Source organism: Micromesistius poutassou, assembly GCF_964030765.1.
Source record: "Micromesistius poutassou genome assembly, chromosome: 21".
In the NCBI taxonomy this organism is placed as follows: domain Eukaryota; kingdom Metazoa; phylum Chordata; class Actinopteri; order Gadiformes; family Gadidae; genus Micromesistius; species Micromesistius poutassou.
This window is the reverse complement of record NC_140291.1, coordinates 13,003,444-13,023,637: the sequence shown is the minus strand read 5'-3', so window position 1 is coordinate 13,023,637 and position 20,194 is coordinate 13,003,444. Positions and strand designations below refer to the sequence as shown.

Genomic DNA, 20,194 nt, shown 5'->3' with positions numbered 1-20,194 from the left:
GTTCCATGCCAGTTTCTCCCAAGATGCATTGGGGATATCATTTAGATGAAATCCTGGTACTACGAAAGGTATTGGATGAGTTACCCCCTCAGTAAAGACCCTGTCAGACCCTGACCCTACCGACCCCCCCTATGCTAGGGAGGGAGGGAGGGGGGTTCTCCACTGACCTCATTGGCCGCAGTCTCCCAAAACACCTCCTCTCACACTCCCAGTCACACCAGGGGGGGAGTGAGAGGAGAGAGACGGGGGAGGAGGGAGTGGCAGACAGACAGTGACAGAGAGCAAGAGGGACACCCAGAGAGTGAGAGAGTGATACAGACCGAGAGGACCTGTTTTAAGATCAGATTGGAGTATTCTAGAGAGCCTTCTGGACCTCAAGGTACCATTTGTCTTTGTGTTTTCCTCTCTTTTTCTGTAGATTTCCGTTCTTTTTTTTCTCTATTCACGCCTGCCTGTCTTTCTGTCTGCTTCTCTGACAGCCTGCCTGACTGGTGTCTCACTGTGTAGCTTGGCTACACAGTGTAGTTTAGCTAGAGACGTGGTAGAGTAACGCTGCAGATCACGTCTGTCAGACCTCTGCATTCTGTCTGCATGCTAAACCAGCCCCTTTTTAAAGCCCTCAGAATATCAGCTGTGAAGCGCACAGGGCAGGGTCCGGGGCGGCGGGGGTGGCCCAGTGAGATGAGGCCTCCTTGTGGTTCTATCCCTAGGAATGGAGATCACCACAGTCATGGAGGCTGGTCCGAGCTGGGGCCAGCTAGAATTTCATCACCGTCGCATTCTGGGGCTCACATGCAGCCCTCAGCAGGTGTCCTCAGCAGCGTAACTGAGAACGCAGCGACACATGCGACCGCTCGCTTAGTCGGCTTAAAACTGGTCTCGTTTTAGGAAGGGAAAAATAAGGATTAAATGTACTGGATCTTTAAGGACTACTAAATTAGAATATATTGTGGAAAAGTTAATTTATTTCGATAATTCCATTTAAAAAGTGAATCTCATATATTACATAGATTCATTACAGCCAAACTGAAATATTTCAAGCCTTTATTTGTTTTTATTTAGATTATTATGGCTTCCAGCTCATGAAAACCCAAAATTCTGTATGTCAGAAAATGTGAATATTGTGAAAAAGTTGAATATTGTAGACTCAAGGTGTCATACTCACCCTACCCCTGCTCAAAGCACTTGTAAAGGTTTCCTGAGCCTTTACATGGTCTCTCAGTTTGGTTCAGTAGGCTCCACAATCATGGGGAAGACTGCTGACCTGACAGTTGTGCAGAAGAGAGTCATTGACAGCCTCCACAAGGAGGCTAAGCCTCAAAAGGTCATTGCTAAAGAAACTTGCTGTTCGGGGAGCCGTATCCAACCATATTCATACAAAGTTGAGTGGAAGGAGAAAGTTTGGTAGAAAAAGGTGCACAAGCAACAGGGATAACCGCAGCAATGAGAGGATGGTCAAGCAAAGGCCATTAAACAATTTGGGGGAGCTTCACAAAGTGGACTGAGGCAGGAGTCAGTGCATCACGCCTGAATGTATCCAAGACATGGGCTATAACTGTTGCATTCCTCATGTCAAGCCACGCCTGAACGAGAGACAACGTCAGATGCATCCTTGGCTAAGAGAACAATAACTGGTCTGTCTTTTCAGATGAAAGTACAATTTTGAATTTAATTTGGAATTCAAGATCGCAGAGTCTGGAGGCAGAATGTAGAGGCACACAATCCAAGTTGTCCAGTGTGAAGTTTCCACAGTCAGTGATGATTTAGGGGGCAATGTCATCTGCTGGTGTTGGTCCACTGTGCTTTATCAAATCCAAAGTCAACGCATTTTATCGCACTTCATGCTTACATCTCCTGACAAGCTTTATGGGGATGCTGATTTCATTTTAGAGCAGGAATTGGCACCTGCCCACACTGCCAAAAGTACCAATACCTGGTTTAATGACCAAGGGATTACTGTGCTTGATTGGCCAGCAAACTCGCCTGACCTGAACCCCATAGAAAATGTTTGGGCTATTTTCAAGAGGAGAGGCATGTGACCCAACAATGCAGACGAGCTGACGGCCGCCATCGAAGCAACCTGGGCTTCCATTACACCTCAGCAGGGCCAAAGGCTGATCGACTCTGCCACTCCACATTGATGCTGTCATTTATGCAAAAGGAGCCCAAACCAAGTACTGAGTGCATATACAAAAACATGCTTTTCAGAAGGCCGACATTTCCATATTAAAAATCTTTTGGGTTTTCATGAGCTGTAAGCCATGATCATCAAGATCAAAACAAATAAGGGCTTGAAATGTTTCACTTTGGGTGTATTTGAATCTATATAATATATGAGTTTCACTTTTTAAAAGTAATTATTGAAATTAGCAAACTTTTCCACAATATTCAAATGTATTAAGATGCACCTGTATGTGTCTTCAATGAAACATGTTGATGCTTATCTGCCCTTTTTTCTGGCCAAGACAATGAATGGATGATTTTTTGATTAATCTGTGTGAACTACTAATGAAGTTTCGATAACTCTTGGACATCTTACTTCTATGTTCTTTGAGTTGTGTCAGATTTAAAAAAACAACAACCACTCAATTATCTTTTTTCTCTGACAATAGAAATACTGCAACCTTCCAACATGGCAACGCAGAGCCCAACTCCTCCACCATCCTCTGCTGCTGACAGCGGCAGTGTCTTCTCTAACCAGACGGGATTTAATGCACTGGAATCCAACGTTCCCGGGCTTGGGGGGGTCATCCTGGACCAGCTCAACATGAAAGACTATGGAGAGTACAGGTACAGCATCAGAGCCCTCTGACAGAAAGGCCGCTCCAGACACCAAGACCTTAAACACTCCTAAACACCTTTTCACAATAGACCTGTTAGAAAACAGAAGAAAATCAGAAGACCTACCAATCCTATCATCTTCTCAAAATAGACCAATAAGAACACCTAGCTCTGACCAATACAGGATCTGAACAATGAAACCCTGCACTCCACCCATCCAACACGCATATCTGAGAAACTGACCTTTATCTTATAAAAATATTATTATTAGTGAAATGCACAGGAAGGTTTTTATTCCTCATAAGGGGCGTGGCCCCTTCAGACCTGTATATCAACAGGATGTCCACAGGCCGTCTGTCTTTACACGCCTTAAGGCCCAAGTCTCTATCTCCATCCCACCAGGAATGGGGGAATTGAAACAGACACCGTGTTATGCCTCTACTCTAAGCTAAGGTCGGACTCACGCGTGTGTCCGTGCCCTTTCAAGACGGCGAGAGCTGCCAAGATTCATACACACGTTCCCCAGGGTACCAGGAATCAATATCCCAGATTTGTAATTCCAGTGCTTGCAGAATAAAAGTTTGGGGCCCGTTTGTTTGACAGAGCCTCTCATGAGTGCGGCCCGTTTACCCAGTTGCCCTCTGGCTGTACCGAGCTGTACTGTAGCCGCCACGCTGACTTATGTTTCCACCACCAGTTAAAACGCACTGTACCTCACCGCACCCCAGATGGACCTTCTCCGAGGTCAGGCCCCAGTGAGCCCGCTGTGAGGAGCTGTGTCCCTGACCCCTGGGTCACCTGATAACATCACTTCCTATAGGGCTTGATTTTCTACTCATTTGAGTAAACCTTGATAACGTGATTCAAGCAGATATAGAGACCAGACGTCTCCATCTCACTCCCAAGTCATTCTGTGCCCCCACATAAAATCATTGTTTGCGTCACTTATTGTATGTCTATGACCCCCATGTTGATTATTTTAGGCGCATTTTAGAATGTTTTTCGTCTGCCTTTAACTAAATTGATTGCATTCACGCTTCAAAAACATTTAAAGCTGCAATAATGTGTCTGAATGATTATCTTGATGAACAAAACATTTTACCTCGATGACCAACGATAATATCTGCTCTATAGACTTGAAGAACGTTCCGTTCTTCCTCCCTCAAGATGCAAAGAACTGCTTTTGTGATCAATTACATACACTCTACTGACTCTACTGATTCATGATGTCTTCGTGGCTGCCTGCAGGGCTGCTGTTGAGGGGAAGACCAAAGGAATCCACTTCAAGAACTACAAGGAGATGTTCCAGAAGATGGAGGAGACCTTTAAGTTCTGCACCGGTTGCAGCAAACTTCCCCACAATCTGTCTGGCGCAGAGACCCTCAAACGCTGTGGGAAGTAGGTCCACGGGTTGGGGCTGGAGACGGGTTTATCCTCCATGACATGGGTGGTGTTGCCGTGGGATAGTGTTGAGAACTTTACCATTGACTCTTGGATTTCAATCTAAAGCCATTCACTAGAGGTGATTTGTTGTCAGATACGTGTCATCCTTAAGGCGCAGGTAGGAATGAGTTAGGGAATATAGCTTGAGGTGGAGGACAGGTAGACTGCAGACACTAATGCCGTGAGGAAACAGACAATGGTGCATGATAAAGTTAGTAAGAAACTGTTGATTGGGGCCATCCTGCATCAGTAGGAACCATCCCCTTGACGGTGGGCTTTGCCCGCCTGTCTCCTCTGGTCCAGCATTCTCTCAGGATAAATGTCACCTGTTTGCTGTTAAATGTCATGGCAGCTGTTTGATAAGGTGCCATGTCCTTGGAGCCTCAGTAAAAACAACAGCATGCAAGTGTTGGACAGCGTCCCGGCCAGCTCTCTCATGAATGTACCAGTCAGGTTTCCATCCCCAACATCGCTCTATCTGGAGCAGTGGCCCAAATCCTACCTACCTTATATTTCCTCTTCATTGTTTTTACATAGAAGCACAACCGGAACACATTTGGAGGATCGAAGTATCAAAACCACTTTTATAGAATGCTTTATTTATAGAATGCTATCTTATCTTTTTCTTCCAACAAAAAACGGTATATCTGCATGCCTTCTTGACCACTGCATTGATGGAGCATGAGTGTACATCAGAGACTGAACAGGGAGATACTTTATTGATGCACCACTTAAATAGAATGCTTTACAAAAGACTGAGTCCTACAAGTGCTATATAAATCGAATTTATTATCATTATTAATAGCTCACTATTTGTGGGAGATAGATAATGTGCCATGGCATTTAACATTTTCGGAACCCCTGTCCTAAAACCTGGAGCCAAAGACCATGCCTTGCCCCCCCGACATACCCCTGGATAGAGTTACTAATACACGCTTTGTGGTCTACAGTATGACACATATCATCCTATATAGACGGGTACACCATGCACCCCTCACAGACCACACACACACACACACACACACACACACACAGATAGTCAGCCATGCACTCCATACCATGTACCGTGTTTGGTTAATTTCCTCTCTTACATGCATGGTGAGCAGGTGAGGAGTGACGCGTCACTAGCTGAGAAGGTCACGCAGGAAGGCAGAGGGCGATAGTGTAATCCTCTATTTGTATCTTGGCACGGTGCTGAGGCAGAACGCTCCGCATCCTGTGCTGCTAATCACATGCTGCCACTTCCAGCGGTGGCGTGTGATTAGCAGCACAGAAGCTCCCCGCCTCAACAGCCACTCACAGGTCGGGTGGCAGCTCATGGGGCTCGTCTCTTTTGCCAATTGGCTCTTAATTTGAGAGCGGTGAGTCACTGCTCTTAGCCGGGAGGCGGTTGAGTGGTTTGGGTGTTTGCAGAGTTCATCTGCAAACCTGCGAATGAATCTCCTTTATAATGGCAGATTCTAGTCAGACCTCATAGAAGGCTCTCCTTATGCCAAAAAAAAACAATGATTTTGGCCATGATTTTAGATCTGACCATCTTTTTCTCTTGGACTTTCTCTACCGCTCCCTCCTTCTCCCTTCCTATCGCTACCTCTCGGTCTCCTTATCTCCACATTCCTGTCTCTCCTGCTCCCCTCCCTCCCCCTCTCCACCCCCCACCCTTCCTGTTTCTCCGTCTCCCCTCCCCTCCCAGGTGTCTGAATGTGTACTACTGCAGCAAGGCGTGTCAGAAGGAGGACTGGCCCGGCCACAAGAAGGCCTGCACCAAGCTGCGCCTGGTGGCCATCGACCGCCTGGTGGAGTGGCTGATGTTCACAGGTGAGGGACAACGCAGGACCTCCCCTCTGACCTGACGCTCCCCTCTGACTTGACCCTCTCCTCTGACCTGACCGGGGGGGGGGGGGGCAGAGTTGTTGACACTTCTGTGCACGGCACCTTCTCAGCAAGCAGGGGCGCCCGCAGCCTGAGGGGGCGCCAATATGCCGATTCCCCACACAGCAGTGATATGATCAATAATAGAAAACCACTTTGCGGCGCGGATGATTTTTTATTCTTGTGTGCTCGTGCCGCCCCCCATGTAATGCCGCCCCGGGCAGCTGCCCGCTTCGCCTGTGCCTAAAACCGCCACTGCTAGATAGTAGTGGGTAGGTAGGGAGTTTGACTCCATCTGAAAGGTTCTGGGTTCAATCCCTAATAGTTGCAGTCTAATCAAGGCAACCTTGACAGAAAGACATATATCTTTATATATACATATATATATATATAAAGATATAGATATACAGATATATCTTTATATATTTACACATATCTATATAAATACATATCTTTATAGAAACTCACATATCTATATAGACGTACATGTTGTGAGACCTGAGCCTCGCCCCCCAGGAGACCTCCCCGTCCCCACGGAGCCGCAGTGGAGCCGGCCGGCGGCGGAGGTGGGGGGCTGGGAGGCCTGGCTGGCCCTGCAGGGGGGGGGCCTGGACGCCAGCCTGGAGGCCGTCCTCACCTCCGCCAACATGGACACCCTGTGGAGCAACGCGGGCCGGCCCAGGCCCGACGCCGCCGACCTGCGGGACTCGCTGTGGCGCGTCCAGAGCGAGTTCCTCTCGCGGGTGCTGACCGTGGCGGCCGCCCTGCAGCGCTTCGGCCTGGACCCCCGCGACGGGCCCCTGACCGTCCACCTGGCGGGGGCCTCTCTCAACGAGACCATGGGCGCCCGGCTGACGGACTACGACGAGCTGAGCCGCGCCTTCCCCGGACACCAGGGGGTGGAGGTGGTGCTGGTGGGGCCGGAGGTGGTGGAGGGCCCGGTCATCAGGCCCCCCCTCAGGGCGTTCGGCCCCAAGCGGAGGGTCTACATCAGCGCCTACAAGGGCCTCTATCACCAGTTCTGGGAGGAGCTGGTGGAGACGGAGGAGGCGGCCAGGCCGGACCTGGTGATAGGCCTACACCCCGGTACGTAGACTCACCCGGCTACCCTGATATCCGTGCTAGTCAGCAGCGTGTGGCTAGCTGATCCATGCTAATCAGCAGCGTGTGGCTAGCTGATCCATGCTAATCAGCAGCGTGTGGTTAACTGACGGTAAATAAGCACTCCAGTTTTGGGTACTACCTGTTACTGGTGGCACGCTATTTCCGAGGGAGGAGCACGTTGGGGCCGGTTTACAACATCCGTTTCCTGTCTGGTGGCCGTGTAGTAGTCAGTAGCCTTGGCAAGACAGTGTTTCTAAACATGAGCGGGTCATTGGATACAGAATGGATGGTATGTGTTCAGGGCCAAGACACCTCAGACACACGCTGGGATGGCAGGAGAGAATAGACATTAAGACGTTTCTCAATACCAAGTACGCGGACTACGTACTCGCGGACTTGGAAGTACGTACTTGGCAAGTCTGGACTTCGAAGTACAGACTTCCGAGGACGCGAGTACGCACCTGTAATTGGAACAGCAGCGGACTGGATGACGTCACCACCTCAGCTCTGTTAACTGCTTTACGGCCTCATGTAGGCATACTGAACAATATAAACAAATTATATAAAACTAAACCCCAGACTCATTTTAAAATAGTATGTTAATATTTTGAATGAATATAAATGAAAAGATATGCTTGTTGTGTGTATTTATATACACACGACTTTTTATATGTAGGGTACAAAGTCCACACGAGTCACCTCCGATGCATCCTCGGTAAAACGGCCTCATCGAGAACGCACTTCCGGGTTTTACGACAGTACTCGCATACTCGGAATTGGAACAGTACTTGGGGCTACCACTGATGACGTTTCATGAGAACGCAAAGTACACAAGTACAGACGAGAACGTGAATTGAGAAACGGCTCTTGTGTCAGGATTGAACCAACTCAGGGTTTACTACCTTCTGTCCAGAGTCACTGACCTATAATTCATGAGGATTTGAACTTAGACCTGGTTGACATTTGTAACTTTGATCTGGTTTATGAGGTGTCTGGTTTTATGGGTTACGTGACCTTTGACCTAATAACTAATGAATCAGGTTTTTATGGTCCCCACTGGGGGAAAATAAAAGAATGGATTTGGACTTCATACCATATCCTCATGTCCTCATGGTGCACTGAGGATTTTTTTTTTTTGCCTAAATTTCACCCCTTTTGATTGTTTCTCAAATCATTTTTGACTTGCTATTCTCACCATAGCATTTTTTTTTCGTCAAAGTTAAATATTTTTTTGCCTTGTTCAGCTGTTTTCACATTAAGCCTTTTAGGATATCCCCAATAAAACATTTGACCAGTTGACCTCATCATGAAGGTAAAAACCTCACTGACAAGATATAGAGACACAGGCTTTGCTGCAGCTCAGGCTTCTACTAAATAAGTATGTGAGGAGATGCATGTGGAGGCTGTGCTTAAAGAGAAGAGGCTGAGAAGAAGAAACACTTTGACTATGAAGCCAATCTGAGATGCCATGAAGAGGCCAGAAACTGCGTTCTTTAATGTGGTTATGGACATTATCATTGAGTCAATAAAGAAAAGGTTTGAAACCCTGGGAGAAGTGAGAACCAGATTTGGAGTGCTGCTTAACTTCCAAAAATGGGATGGTGAGGCATTGTCCAAACATAGCGACGAGCTCTGCAGCAAGCCCTGGAGACGAAGATGACAATGATGGAAAGGAACTGGCCCTTGAAATCAGCAACCTGCCAAGCCTGTCTTCGGTGACATGACTGGACTTGAGCTTCTCTCCTTCATCCACAAAAAGCAGCTGAAGGAACTGTACCCAGATCTGTGGATTGCCCTGGGAATTGCCTGCACTCTCCCTGTGACCGTGATCTCTCCACAGAGAGGAGCTTTTCAAACTAAATCTCATTAAGACCTACCTGAGGTCATTCATGGGACAGGATTGTCTATAGCAAGTGGACTTACTATAATCAGCATCAATCAGGATATTGGCAAGCAACTATCGTACAACGACATTATAGACTGTGGTCATACAGAGCTCTGCTAGCGAGGGGATACCAGCCTCAACCTGCTGAATCACAAGAAGCAGACCCAAAATTCTGTAATGTAACAAAATAATTGATTTGGGTTTTTTTGTGGGAAAGGGATATTTTTATGTATTTAGTATTTATCAGTTGCAATCCTCCTCAACTGAGGAGGTAGTTGAACATTGGAAGGAACACTTTGAGGAACTCCTGAATCCGACTAATATGCCCTCTATGATGGAGGCAGAGCTCGAGGTTGATGGTGGTTCGTCGTCAATTTCCCTGGTGGAAGTCACTGTGGTAGTTAAACATCTCCACAGTGGCAAAGCCCCAGGGATTGATGAGATCCAGCCAGAAATGCTAAAAGCTCTGGGTGTTGAGGGGCTGTCATGGTTGACACGCCTATTCAACATTGCGTGGGAGTCTGGTACAGTGCCAAAGGAGTGGCAAACTGGGGTGGTGGGTCCCCTGTTCAAAAAGGGGGACCAGAGAGTGTGTGCCAATTACCGGGGTATCACACTTCTCAGCCTCCCTGGTAAAGTCTACTCCAAGGTGCTGGAAAGGAGGGTTCGGCCGATCGTCAAACCTCAGATTGAAGAGGAACAATGCGGTTTCCGCCCCGGACGTGGAATTACGGACCAGCTCTTCACTCTCGCAAGGATCCTGGAGGGGGGGAGACTGTGGGAGGTGCTGCGGGAGTATGGGGTAAGGGGGTCACTCCTCAGAGCCATCCAATCTCTGTACTCCCAAAGCGAGAGCTGTGTCCGCGTTCTCGGCAGCCAGTCAGTTTCGTTCCCAGTGGGTGTTGGCCTCCGCCAGGGCTGCGCTTTGTCCCCAATCCTGTTTGTGATATTCATGGACAGGATGTCGAGGCGTAGTCGTGGTGTGGAGGGGTTGCAGTTTGGTGGTCTGAGGATCTCATCACTGCTCTTTGCAGATGATGTGGTCCTGATGGCATCATCGGCCTGTGACCTTCAGCACTCACTGGATCGGCTGGCGGCCGAGTGTGAAGTGGCTGGGATGAGGATCAGCACCGCTAAATCTGACTCTTAGCAGGAAACTGGTGGATTGCCTACTCCGGGTAAGAAATGAGTCCTTAGCCCAAGTGAAGGAGTTAAAGTACCTCAGGGTCTTGTGCGCAAGTGAGGGTACGATGGAGCGTGAGATTGGCCAGAGAATCGGAGCAGCGGGGGCGGTATTGCATTCGCTTTACCGCACCGTTGATGAAAAGAGAGCTGAGCCGCAAGGCAAAGCTCTCAATCTACCGGTCGATCTTTGTTCCTATCCTTACCTATGGTCATGAGGGATGGGTGATGACCGAAAGGACGAGATTGCGGGTACAAGCGGCCAAGATGAGTTTTCTCAGGAGGGTGGCTGGCTTCTCCCTTAGGGATAGGGTGAGAAGTTCAGTTATCCGTGAGGAACTCGGATTAGAGCCGCTGCTCCTCTGCTTAGAAAGCCGCGCCTCTACAGGTTATGTGGTGTACAACAGGAATAGGGAAATGTGTATGTACAATGAAATAGACTTAACCATGCATGGATTATTGTTTAAAGCGTCATGACATTGTTTGAAATTGAAATTTTGCAGTGTCACAATACAAACAAAACGATACAATTATTTCAAAATTAATTTCATTCATTTCAAAAATATTACAAAAGAGGAAAAGAGGGGCATGACACATCAAGTCTACTTTATCCATGGATATCTTACGCTGCTCTTGATTGATTTGAGCAGTCCTTTGTCCTTTTGCACAGCCAGAGAGACTTCCTTACATGACGAGTCAACGTTCACAGAAGTTCATTTTTGATCAGCTCTGTGCTGCATGTTTCTTGAGTCCGACCATTTAATGGTCCTCAGAGAGAAATCCTCTTTACAAAGGCATTGGAGGACGCTGAGGACAAATGAGACAATCCTGAACATGTTGATCAAGTTGGCTATGTTTTACAAAACTGACACCCACCTCTCACTGGTGGATTTTGTGGTGTCCTGTCTGGCTTTCGGTATTTCCTCCGGACTAGAACACAACTATTCATAGAGTTAGACCATACCTCTGTCTCAGTGGTTCAGAGGGCAGCCACCACCTGCTCCAGGCCAGTGAAGGAGAGCTCCTTGTGGAGGCCCATCGTCTCAGGTTCACCATTCCAATTGTGGCTTGGACCTTTGTGCCGACACTGTCTGTCTATTAGCCAGTTGGTCTGTTATCCAAAAGAGCTGTTCTGTTTCTGTTGAAGGTTCTATATTTTGAACTTTGAACTTTTTTTATTATTATTTTTTTTATTATTTTCTGCTTTATGATAGAGTGAGATAGACAGGAAGGAATGGGAGAGAGAGGGGAGGACATGCAGCAAAAGACCACGGGCAGTAATCTAACCTGTGTCGTTGCAATCAGGACTAAGCCTTAATGGTATGCGCTCTACCCTATGTGCCCCTTGGACTTCCTCCTTAACATCTGTGATGCAAAGCTTTGAGTCCTCTAGCTTTTTAGGCAGAGTTGGGCAAAAACGCACCCATCGTTGTGACAAAAAAAGGACTGATAAATCTCAGCAGCTCCAGCTTTTTCTTCTTCCTCAAAAATCTTCTTCAGTGTCGCTGGACTCCAGAGGATTGAAGAATGATGTAAGAGCTGGCCAGCTTCGCAGGCGATGATCGACAGAGCCAATGTGTGCAAACATGACTCAGAATTTCACACCATTCAATGTCCACAAAGGCCACAAAATGCACACAGTCGAATTCCACTGACAGCTGATCACAGGCATGCCTGCAAGCGATAGGAACCATATGGGCTGGGCAATTAGCTTTGAGAATGGGTTGTTGGCACAGCTCAATAACTACTTCAATAACTAACCTCAGTAAACGTAATGGTGTTTTCCAAAGTGGACATTGGCATTATCTGCTGCATAGGCTGGGATGTGTCTGACATTTGATTCCAATACGGGACAGTTGGCAACCCTATGCCCCAGGCATATTCTCTCTAAGACAATACCACAGAATTTGAAACAAGGATCAACTGTTTCAAACGTTTACAAACCTCTTTCATTGCTTATCTCTTAGTACACAGAGAGGAGAGGAGGTTGTGGACTGGTAACAGAGGTATTGCCAATGAGGACACCCCCCATGTGTCCCCACACAGAGGAAAATAAAACAGGGGGGCTTATTTACTACTTACCCAAGCTGTGGTCAAATAGTCAAAGAAATAACGCCCTACGTCCTTTCCTAATCTCTTTTCGTTGACCTTGATGGAAAAAGACAGGTGCAGTCGGAAAGGACATCTGACTGTACCTACTCTAGGATACGTCACTATTAGACTGCACCTACGCTAGGCTACGTCACTACTAGACTGCACATACACTAGGCTATGTCACTATGAGACTGAACCTACACTAGGCTACGTCACTATTAGACTGCACCTATGCTAGGCTACGTCACTACTAGACTGCACATACACTAGGCTACGTCACTATGAGACTGAACCTACACTAGGCTACGTCACTAGGAGACTGAACCTACACTAGGCTACGTCACTACTAGACTGCACATACACTAGGCTACGTCACTATGAGACTGAACCTACACTAGGCTACGTCACTAGGAGACTGAACCTACACTAGGCTACGTCCCTAGGAGACTGAACCTACACTAGGCTACGTCACTATGAGACTGCACCTACACTAGGCTATGTCCTTATAAGAATGAACCTACACTAGGTTATGAAGATGTCCATAACATCTAATGTTCAGAGATCGATGAGTGCATCTTAGATATTTTGCCCCTCTGCATTCTGTCTTTGTACATTGTACAATACAATGCTGCAAGTGTATTGCATCATTTCTACCATACCATCCACATTAATGTATGACATAAACAGCCCCTGAGGCAAGGGCTGATGATGTGCTAGAAATCCAATATGAAAACAAGGTGCATGCAGCAGATCAGGTAGCCATGCATTGCTTTAAATAGCTCCAGGAGGAGGCTTGCCAAGTGCTTGAGGAGCTAGCCAGTGCTGCTCAGATCAGCAGCGTCTCAGCTAGCAGCTAAGCTTCCAGGGAAGACTTACATACCGAGAGCCTGACTGCTCGGCCCCACAACTGTACAGACTCTTCAGGCGAGGGGCGTAAGCTGTCCCTGAGCAGCCCGTACAGATGCTTTGTCTATCTGAACAAACCCAGAATCTCTCCGGGTAATACACTGTGCGGGTGTGTCACCTCGGGTTCCGGGCCTGCCCTCTGCTTACAGAGACGATCCAGAACCAGAGAACTCTAGAGCCCTATCAGACACCAGAGCGCTCACCATTTCCTTTGTCACGTATTGGTGGATACCCTTTCACCTTGGTGGATAGCCTTCACCCAGCCTCACCCTTTGACTTTGGTGGATACCCTCACCCAGCCTCACCCTTTCACCCTGTTGGATACCCTCACCCTTTCACCTTGGTGGATACCCTTTCACCCAGCTTCCCTCACCTTTTCCCCTTGGTGGCAAACCCTTCACCCAGCTTCCCTCACCCTTTCAACTTGGTGGATACCTTTGTTCATTCCACTCTGTGTTTCTCATTGCATATCTCATTATTATATTATACATTTCTAGTAATTATAATCCTTCTAAGGGTATAGTCAAATTTTCCCACATGTCTCTGTATTCACTGTCTAACCCCTACCTGCTCCTTAATGACCTGTCTCTGTATTCACTGTCTAACCCCTACCTGCTCCTTAATGACCTGTCTCTGTGTTCACTGTCTAACCCCTACCTGCTCCTTAAGGACCTGTCTCTGTATTCACTGTCTAACCCCTACCTGCTCCGTAATGACCTGTCTCTGTGTTCACTGTCTAACCCCTACCTGCTGCTGAATGACCTGTCTCTGAACTGTCTAACCCCTACCTGCTCCTTAATGACCTGTCTCTGTATTCACTGTCTAACCCCTACCTGCTCCGTAATGACCTGTCTCTGAACTGTCTAACCCCTACCTGCTCCGTAATGACCTGTCTCTGTGTTCACTGTCTAACCCCTACCTGCTGCTGAATGACCTGTCTCTGAACTGTCTAACCCCTACCTGCTCCTTAATGACCTGTCTCTGTATTCACTGTCTAACCCCTACCTGCTCCGTAATGACCTGTCTCTGAACTGTCTAACCCCTACCTGCTCCGTAATGACCTGTCTCTGTGTTCACTGTCTAACCCCTACCTGCTGCTTAATGACCTGTCTCTGTGTTCACTGTCTAACCCAGGGTTTCTCAACGGGGGCGGCGTTCGTAGAACCTAGGGGGGGCGCTGGGAACGAACATGGGGGAGTCACAACTTCTGTAGTGGTCATTATTTTTTACTTTTTAAACTTTCATGGTTTTCAAATATTTTCGGTGCAAAAATAGGATAATTGAAATAAAAAGCCTATCTTCATATGGGTTTCTAACCCCTCTATCGTCTCATCTACTTTTGACTTTATGCTCAGTACCGTCATGATCGCCATGGTAACGCCGATAAACAAATCCACCTCATCGCAGTAGCGTGGTGCTTTCCGAAACTATTTCACCCTCCCCTGACTTCCACTGGTTGGTTTGCGGGACATGCAAAGCAAGCGGTGGATGGGGCATTACACTAAGCAACATGAATCTCATCCATATTACATAGTAAGGCAACACAAGACGTGAATGAAGCTAACTCCGCTTAGCATGCTATTTGTAAACAATAGAACGTGCGCATTACATGTAGACCACTGCAACGTCGCTCATTACGTCTGCGAACCGATAAACACTTACTTTCATAAGGTACACACACCAACCGGCACATACGCATTTAACACTGATGTTACAGGCGCTTAACTTGTATAGTAACATCCTCATCCTCATCTGCTTATCCGGGGTCGGGTCGCGGGGGCAGCAGCTCAAGCAGGGGGCCCCAGACTTCCCTTTCCCGGGCCACATTGACCAGCTCTGACGGGGGGATCCCGAGGCGTTCCCAGGCCAGTGTTGAGATATAATCTCTCCACCTAGTCCTGGGTCTTCCCCGGGGTCTCCTCCCCACTAGTCGTGCCTGGAACACCTCCCAAGGGAGGTGGGCATCAGTGGTCCAGTGGGCATCCTTACCAGATGCCCAAACCACCTCAACTGACTAAGCAGAGGAGCAGCAGCTCTAATCCGAGTTCCTCCCGGATGACTGAACTTCTCACCCTATCCCTAAGGGAGAAGCCAGCCACCCTCCTGAGAAAACTCATCTCGGCCGCTTGTATCCATGATCTCGTCCTTTCGGTCATCACCCATCCCTCATGACCATATGTGAGGATAGGAACGAAGATCGACCGGTAGATCGAGAGCTTTGCCGTGCGGCTCAGCTCTCTTTTCGTCACAACGGTGCGGTAAAGCGAATGCAATACCGCCCCCGCTGCTCCGATTCTCCGGCCAATCTCACGCTCCATCGTACCCTCACTCGCAAACAAGACCCCGAGGTTCTTGAACTCCTTCACTTGGGCTAAGGACTCATTTCCTACCCGGAGTAGGCAATCCACCGGTTTCCTTCCAAGAGTCATGGCCTCAGATTTAGCGGTGCTGATCCTCATCCCAGCCGCTTCACACTCGGCCGCCAGCCGATCCAGTGAGTGCTGAAGGTCACAGGCCGATGATGCCATCAGGACCACATCATCTGCAAAGAGCAGTGTTGAGATCCTCAGATCACCGAACTGCAACCCCTCCACACCACGACTACGCCTCGACATCCTGTCCATGAATATCACAAACAGGATTGGGGACAAAGCGCAGCCCTGGCGGAGGCCAACACCCACCGGGAACGGAACTGACTGGCTGCCGAGAACGCGGACACAGCTCTCGCTTTGGGAGTACAGAGATTGGATGGCCCTGAGGAGTGACCCCCTTACCCCGTACTCCGGCAGCACCTCCCACAGTGTCTCCCGTGGGACCCGGTCATGTGCCTTCTCCAAATCCACAAAACACATGTAGACCGGATGGGCATACTCCCAGGCCCCCTCCAGGATCGTATAGTATAGTAACAAACTACTTTAATTACTATTTGGCCGCAAACTTAAACGTGCTACTCGCCAACTCGAAGCGGATAAAGGCTGAACATGCACATGAGCGTTGCTAGGCAACATCACGTAAACAGAGGGAGTCTTTCGTACACATATTGAACCCAAGTTCGCGGGTTAACAGTTCAATAACCAATAAAAATGTACACAAGCACAAGCAGTCACGTATTAAACTTCAATAGCTCAATAATAAAACCTTTTAATAAAACTCTGAATGCACATTTTCTTGTCCAGAAGAAACCAAAACGGCACAGAAGTTTTTTATTCAAGCAATGTTGCACGAGTTGAAGTGGAGTTGGTAATGGATATAGCCTACCCACGGGTGTTGCAATTTCTTTTTAAAACACAATGAACAATAATAATAGCGGGGGGGGGGGGGGGGGGGGGGGTCGTTTGCTCAAACAATTTTGAGAAACACTGGTCTAACCCCTACCTAAATGTAAGTTCCTTTGATTAAAAGCGCCTTCTTATACACTTTAATATACTTTATAAAATGGGTGGCTTAAATCAATCTGATTGGTTCCTAACTGTTGTATAATGAGCGTATACACACAGCTATGACGCCCATTCAGTTTACGGAGTTCAGTATCACTCCGCGCCTAACTTGAACTGTTGTTTATTTATATATAAAATAGGCACACGGTGAGTGAACTGCTCGATAGTAGGCTAAATTGCGGCGAACCAAGCCACCGTCTCTAGCCTTCTCTCTGAAGGACGCTGTTGCATAGCAACCGCCGCGCACTTTGTAGGCAGCCAGGAGGGACTACATTTTTGTATTCGTTAAAAAAATGCTTTTCTGACTTTCTTGTTTTTTCAAAATTGAGAGTGTCTATGACTTTCATTTCGCCATACTTACGTAACCGTTTTATAAAAGCAATAGATCACTTCAGTCAGTGAAATGTACTGTTGTCCGTCCCAATGCGCAGCGGAGGGACAGCGACCCCCTTAACTGTGGTACATTCCACAGCCTGTCGTGATCTATTGCTTAAGTATACACTTTATTATAAAACGGGTGGCTTAAATCAAGCGATCTGATTGGTTCCCAACCGTTGTATAATGAGCGTATACACACAGCTATGACGCCCGTTCAGTTTACAGAGTTCAGTATCACTCCGCGCCTAACTTGAACTGTATATTTAAGTCGCCGTCCCTCCGCTCCCCTAACTGTGGTATAATGAGCACATACCACAGCCTGTCATCATCTATTTCTTAAATATACTGTGAAGAACTGGTACTTACCTACTTTATCATTTATAATTGATATTGTTTATACCGTCTGTTTCGTTTGCCCTGTTTGTCCCGTTTGTCTTTACTTTAGCATTTACTTTAGCATTTATCCAAGCATTTACCTTAGCGTCTACTTTTTTTTTATTTTTTTTTTTGTAGTGTATCTTATCCTGTGTTTTTCACTGCTGCTGGGCTGTTAACAAAGGAATTTCCCCTCCGGGGGATTAATAAAGTTGTTGTCTACGTGGCCTATCTAAAAGTAACCACTGCCATACCTTACCCACACCTATCCAAAAATAGAACTACAAATCATAAATACAAGCACTAGTAAAGAGACCCACAGTGACTATTCAACACTATTAAGCAACTCTTCTACCTGTTGTGTGGTGGTTTCCAGGTTTCCATGCCAACCATGGACTTCTAGAGGGCTGGATGCCCACTCTGCTACTCCTGAGAGATTACAACATCCCTACTTTCTTCAGCATGTTCAGGTCAGTCCCTAGACACAGCATGCTGCAACACAACACACCACAACATACCATAATACAACACCACAACACACCATAATACCACAACATACCATAACACAACACCACAACACACCATAACACAATACCACAACACACCATAATACCACAACATACCATAACACAACACCACAACACACCATAACACAACACCACAACACACCATAATACAACCCCACAACATACCATAATACAACCCCACACCATAATACAACACCACAACACACCATAATACCACAACATACCATAATACAACACCACAACACACCATAATACAACACCACAACACACCATAATACCACAACATACCATAATACAACACCACAACATACCATAATACAACACCACAACATACCATAATACAACACCACAACATACCATAACACAACACCACAACATACCATAACACAACACCACAACATACCATAATACAACCCCACAACATACCATAATACAACACCACATCACAACATACCATAATACCACACCACAACATACCATAGTACAATACAACACCACACCACAACATACCATAACACAACACCACATCACAACATACCATAATACAACACCACAACTCACCATAACACAACACCACAACACACCATAATACCACAACATACCATAATACAACACCACAACATACCATAATACAACACCACAACATACCATAACACAACACCACAACATACCATAATACAACATAACACAACACCACACACTATTCCACAGCACAACACATGCCTCACTCCAGCACGCGAACCCCTGACTCAGTGTCTGTCCCCCCCCACCCCCCCCCCCAGCGAGGCGGAGCTCCAGGCATCGCTCCAGATCCTCCATGACATGGAGATCAACGTCCTGGCCAGCGGGCCCAACCCCTTCAGCTCTCACAAGCCTGAGATGGTCCAGTCCTGTCCCAACAAGCCCCTGGTCTACTGCAACTCCAGCTTCCTCTGCTACCAGGGCCTGCTGGGGTCTGACCACAGCTAGCACAACATCAGGACCTGCATCTACTGCAACTCCAGCTTCCTCTGCTGCCAGGGCCTGGTAGCATTATTTATGATTTGCTTAATTGTTTATTCATTATTCCACGTGATAAAAGTTACCGCTTCACTTCATACATATTTTTTGAGAAAGAAAACATTTGTTTGTCTGATTAGTATGAGCCTGAATCCATGATTCTTTTTTTTGACACTTTTTTGGAAATTACTAATACCATTAATAATGTGTGTGACATTTTTAATAATTATTCCCTACACCTTTGAGTTGGTGTGCCTTGAATGTGTGGTTGGGATGGTAACGGGCCAGCCCTGAGATGGCTGTGACATCTCATGTGATGTAGAGCCAGGGCTCCGGAGACAGTGGGCTTGTACGAACCATTGACTTAATGTCATTGCTTGGGTTGGTTTTGATGTGGGCATTATGATTCTGCAGGATATGAAGTACTCTCTCATCCCACCCTTCTGCAGTGTGGGGTCAACTGTTATCCCTCATACTTCTTGGTATTACTTCTACTTCTGAAAGTATTCTATCTTATCTGTACTCTCTGAAAGTGTTTCTTAATTTGATTCAAAACCAAATATTGGCCCTGAATATGTTTGTTATTATCGACCCTTGATGTTTATATGATTCTGTATTTTTCACAAATATTCTTGCTTTATCGTTTTTTTCTGTTAAAAGTACTAAAATGGTCATTTAAAACATATATTCAAAGGGTATGGCATTATGAGATTATACTCGGGCTGCAATAAATCATACCCCCCAATAGAGGCGCAGTCTCGCTGGTTCTGTTACCGTCTGCTTTAGTCTCATGCTGCCCTCTACTGAGAGAAATGTGTAACTGCACGCATTAAACACTAAGAGGGAGGCGAGCAATACATGGCAATTCACCTGGGAAAAAAGGCTCAGTAAGAATGACTATCGATGAAACGTAATCTCGTAATCCTATTAGCTAATTAATTAGAGACGTTCAATTAAGAAATGAAACTTCATCTCTGACCCGTGACCTTGAACTTGTATTAAACAAAGCTAAAATCTGATCGAAAGACTCCACAGGCATGGCAGAATGACGACTTGACCTGAAAAATAAAAAAAGTTAAAAGTGTGTCAATATATAAAAAATTTACGACCTATACACAGAAAACCTTATTTGATCTAGGGGTGTCTAAATGCTCCTGTGTTTTGACCATAGACTGTAACGCTTTTTGACTAGTGACGTCTTCCATTCCTGC

The 20,194-nt window shown here is 46.7% G+C and overlaps 1 protein-coding gene across 1 annotated transcript; it reads left to right on the top strand.

Moving 5' to 3' along the window:
* The first annotated feature begins 249 nt into the window (after positions 1-249).
* mss51 (MSS51 mitochondrial translational activator) lies at positions 250-19,733 on the top strand. The gene is made up of 7 exons (XM_084485237.1): positions 250-379; positions 2,613-2,790; positions 4,030-4,179; positions 5,918-6,042; positions 6,613-7,182; positions 17,834-17,927; positions 18,767-19,733. Exons 2-7 carry the CDS (start codon positions 2,633-2,635, stop codon positions 18,951-18,953), a joined length of 1,284 nt encoding a protein of 427 aa, XP_084341363.1. The 5' UTR covers positions 250-379; positions 2,613-2,632; the 3' UTR covers positions 18,954-19,733.
* The last annotated feature ends 461 nt before the right edge of the window (positions 19,734-20,194 follow it).

Coding starts and splice junctions, on each gene's coding strand:
- mss51 (XM_084485237.1), top strand. CDS start 2,633: ATGGCAACGCAGAGCCCAACTCCTCCACCATCCTCTGCTGCTGACAGC. Junction 6,043..6,612: donor GGAGTGGCTGATGTTCACAG/GTGAGGGACAAC, acceptor CTCGCCCCCCAG/GAGACCTCCCCGTCCCCACG. Junction 7,183..17,833: donor GGTGATAGGCCTACACCCCG/GTACGTAGACTC, acceptor GGTGGTTTCCAG/GTTTCCATGCCAACCATGGA.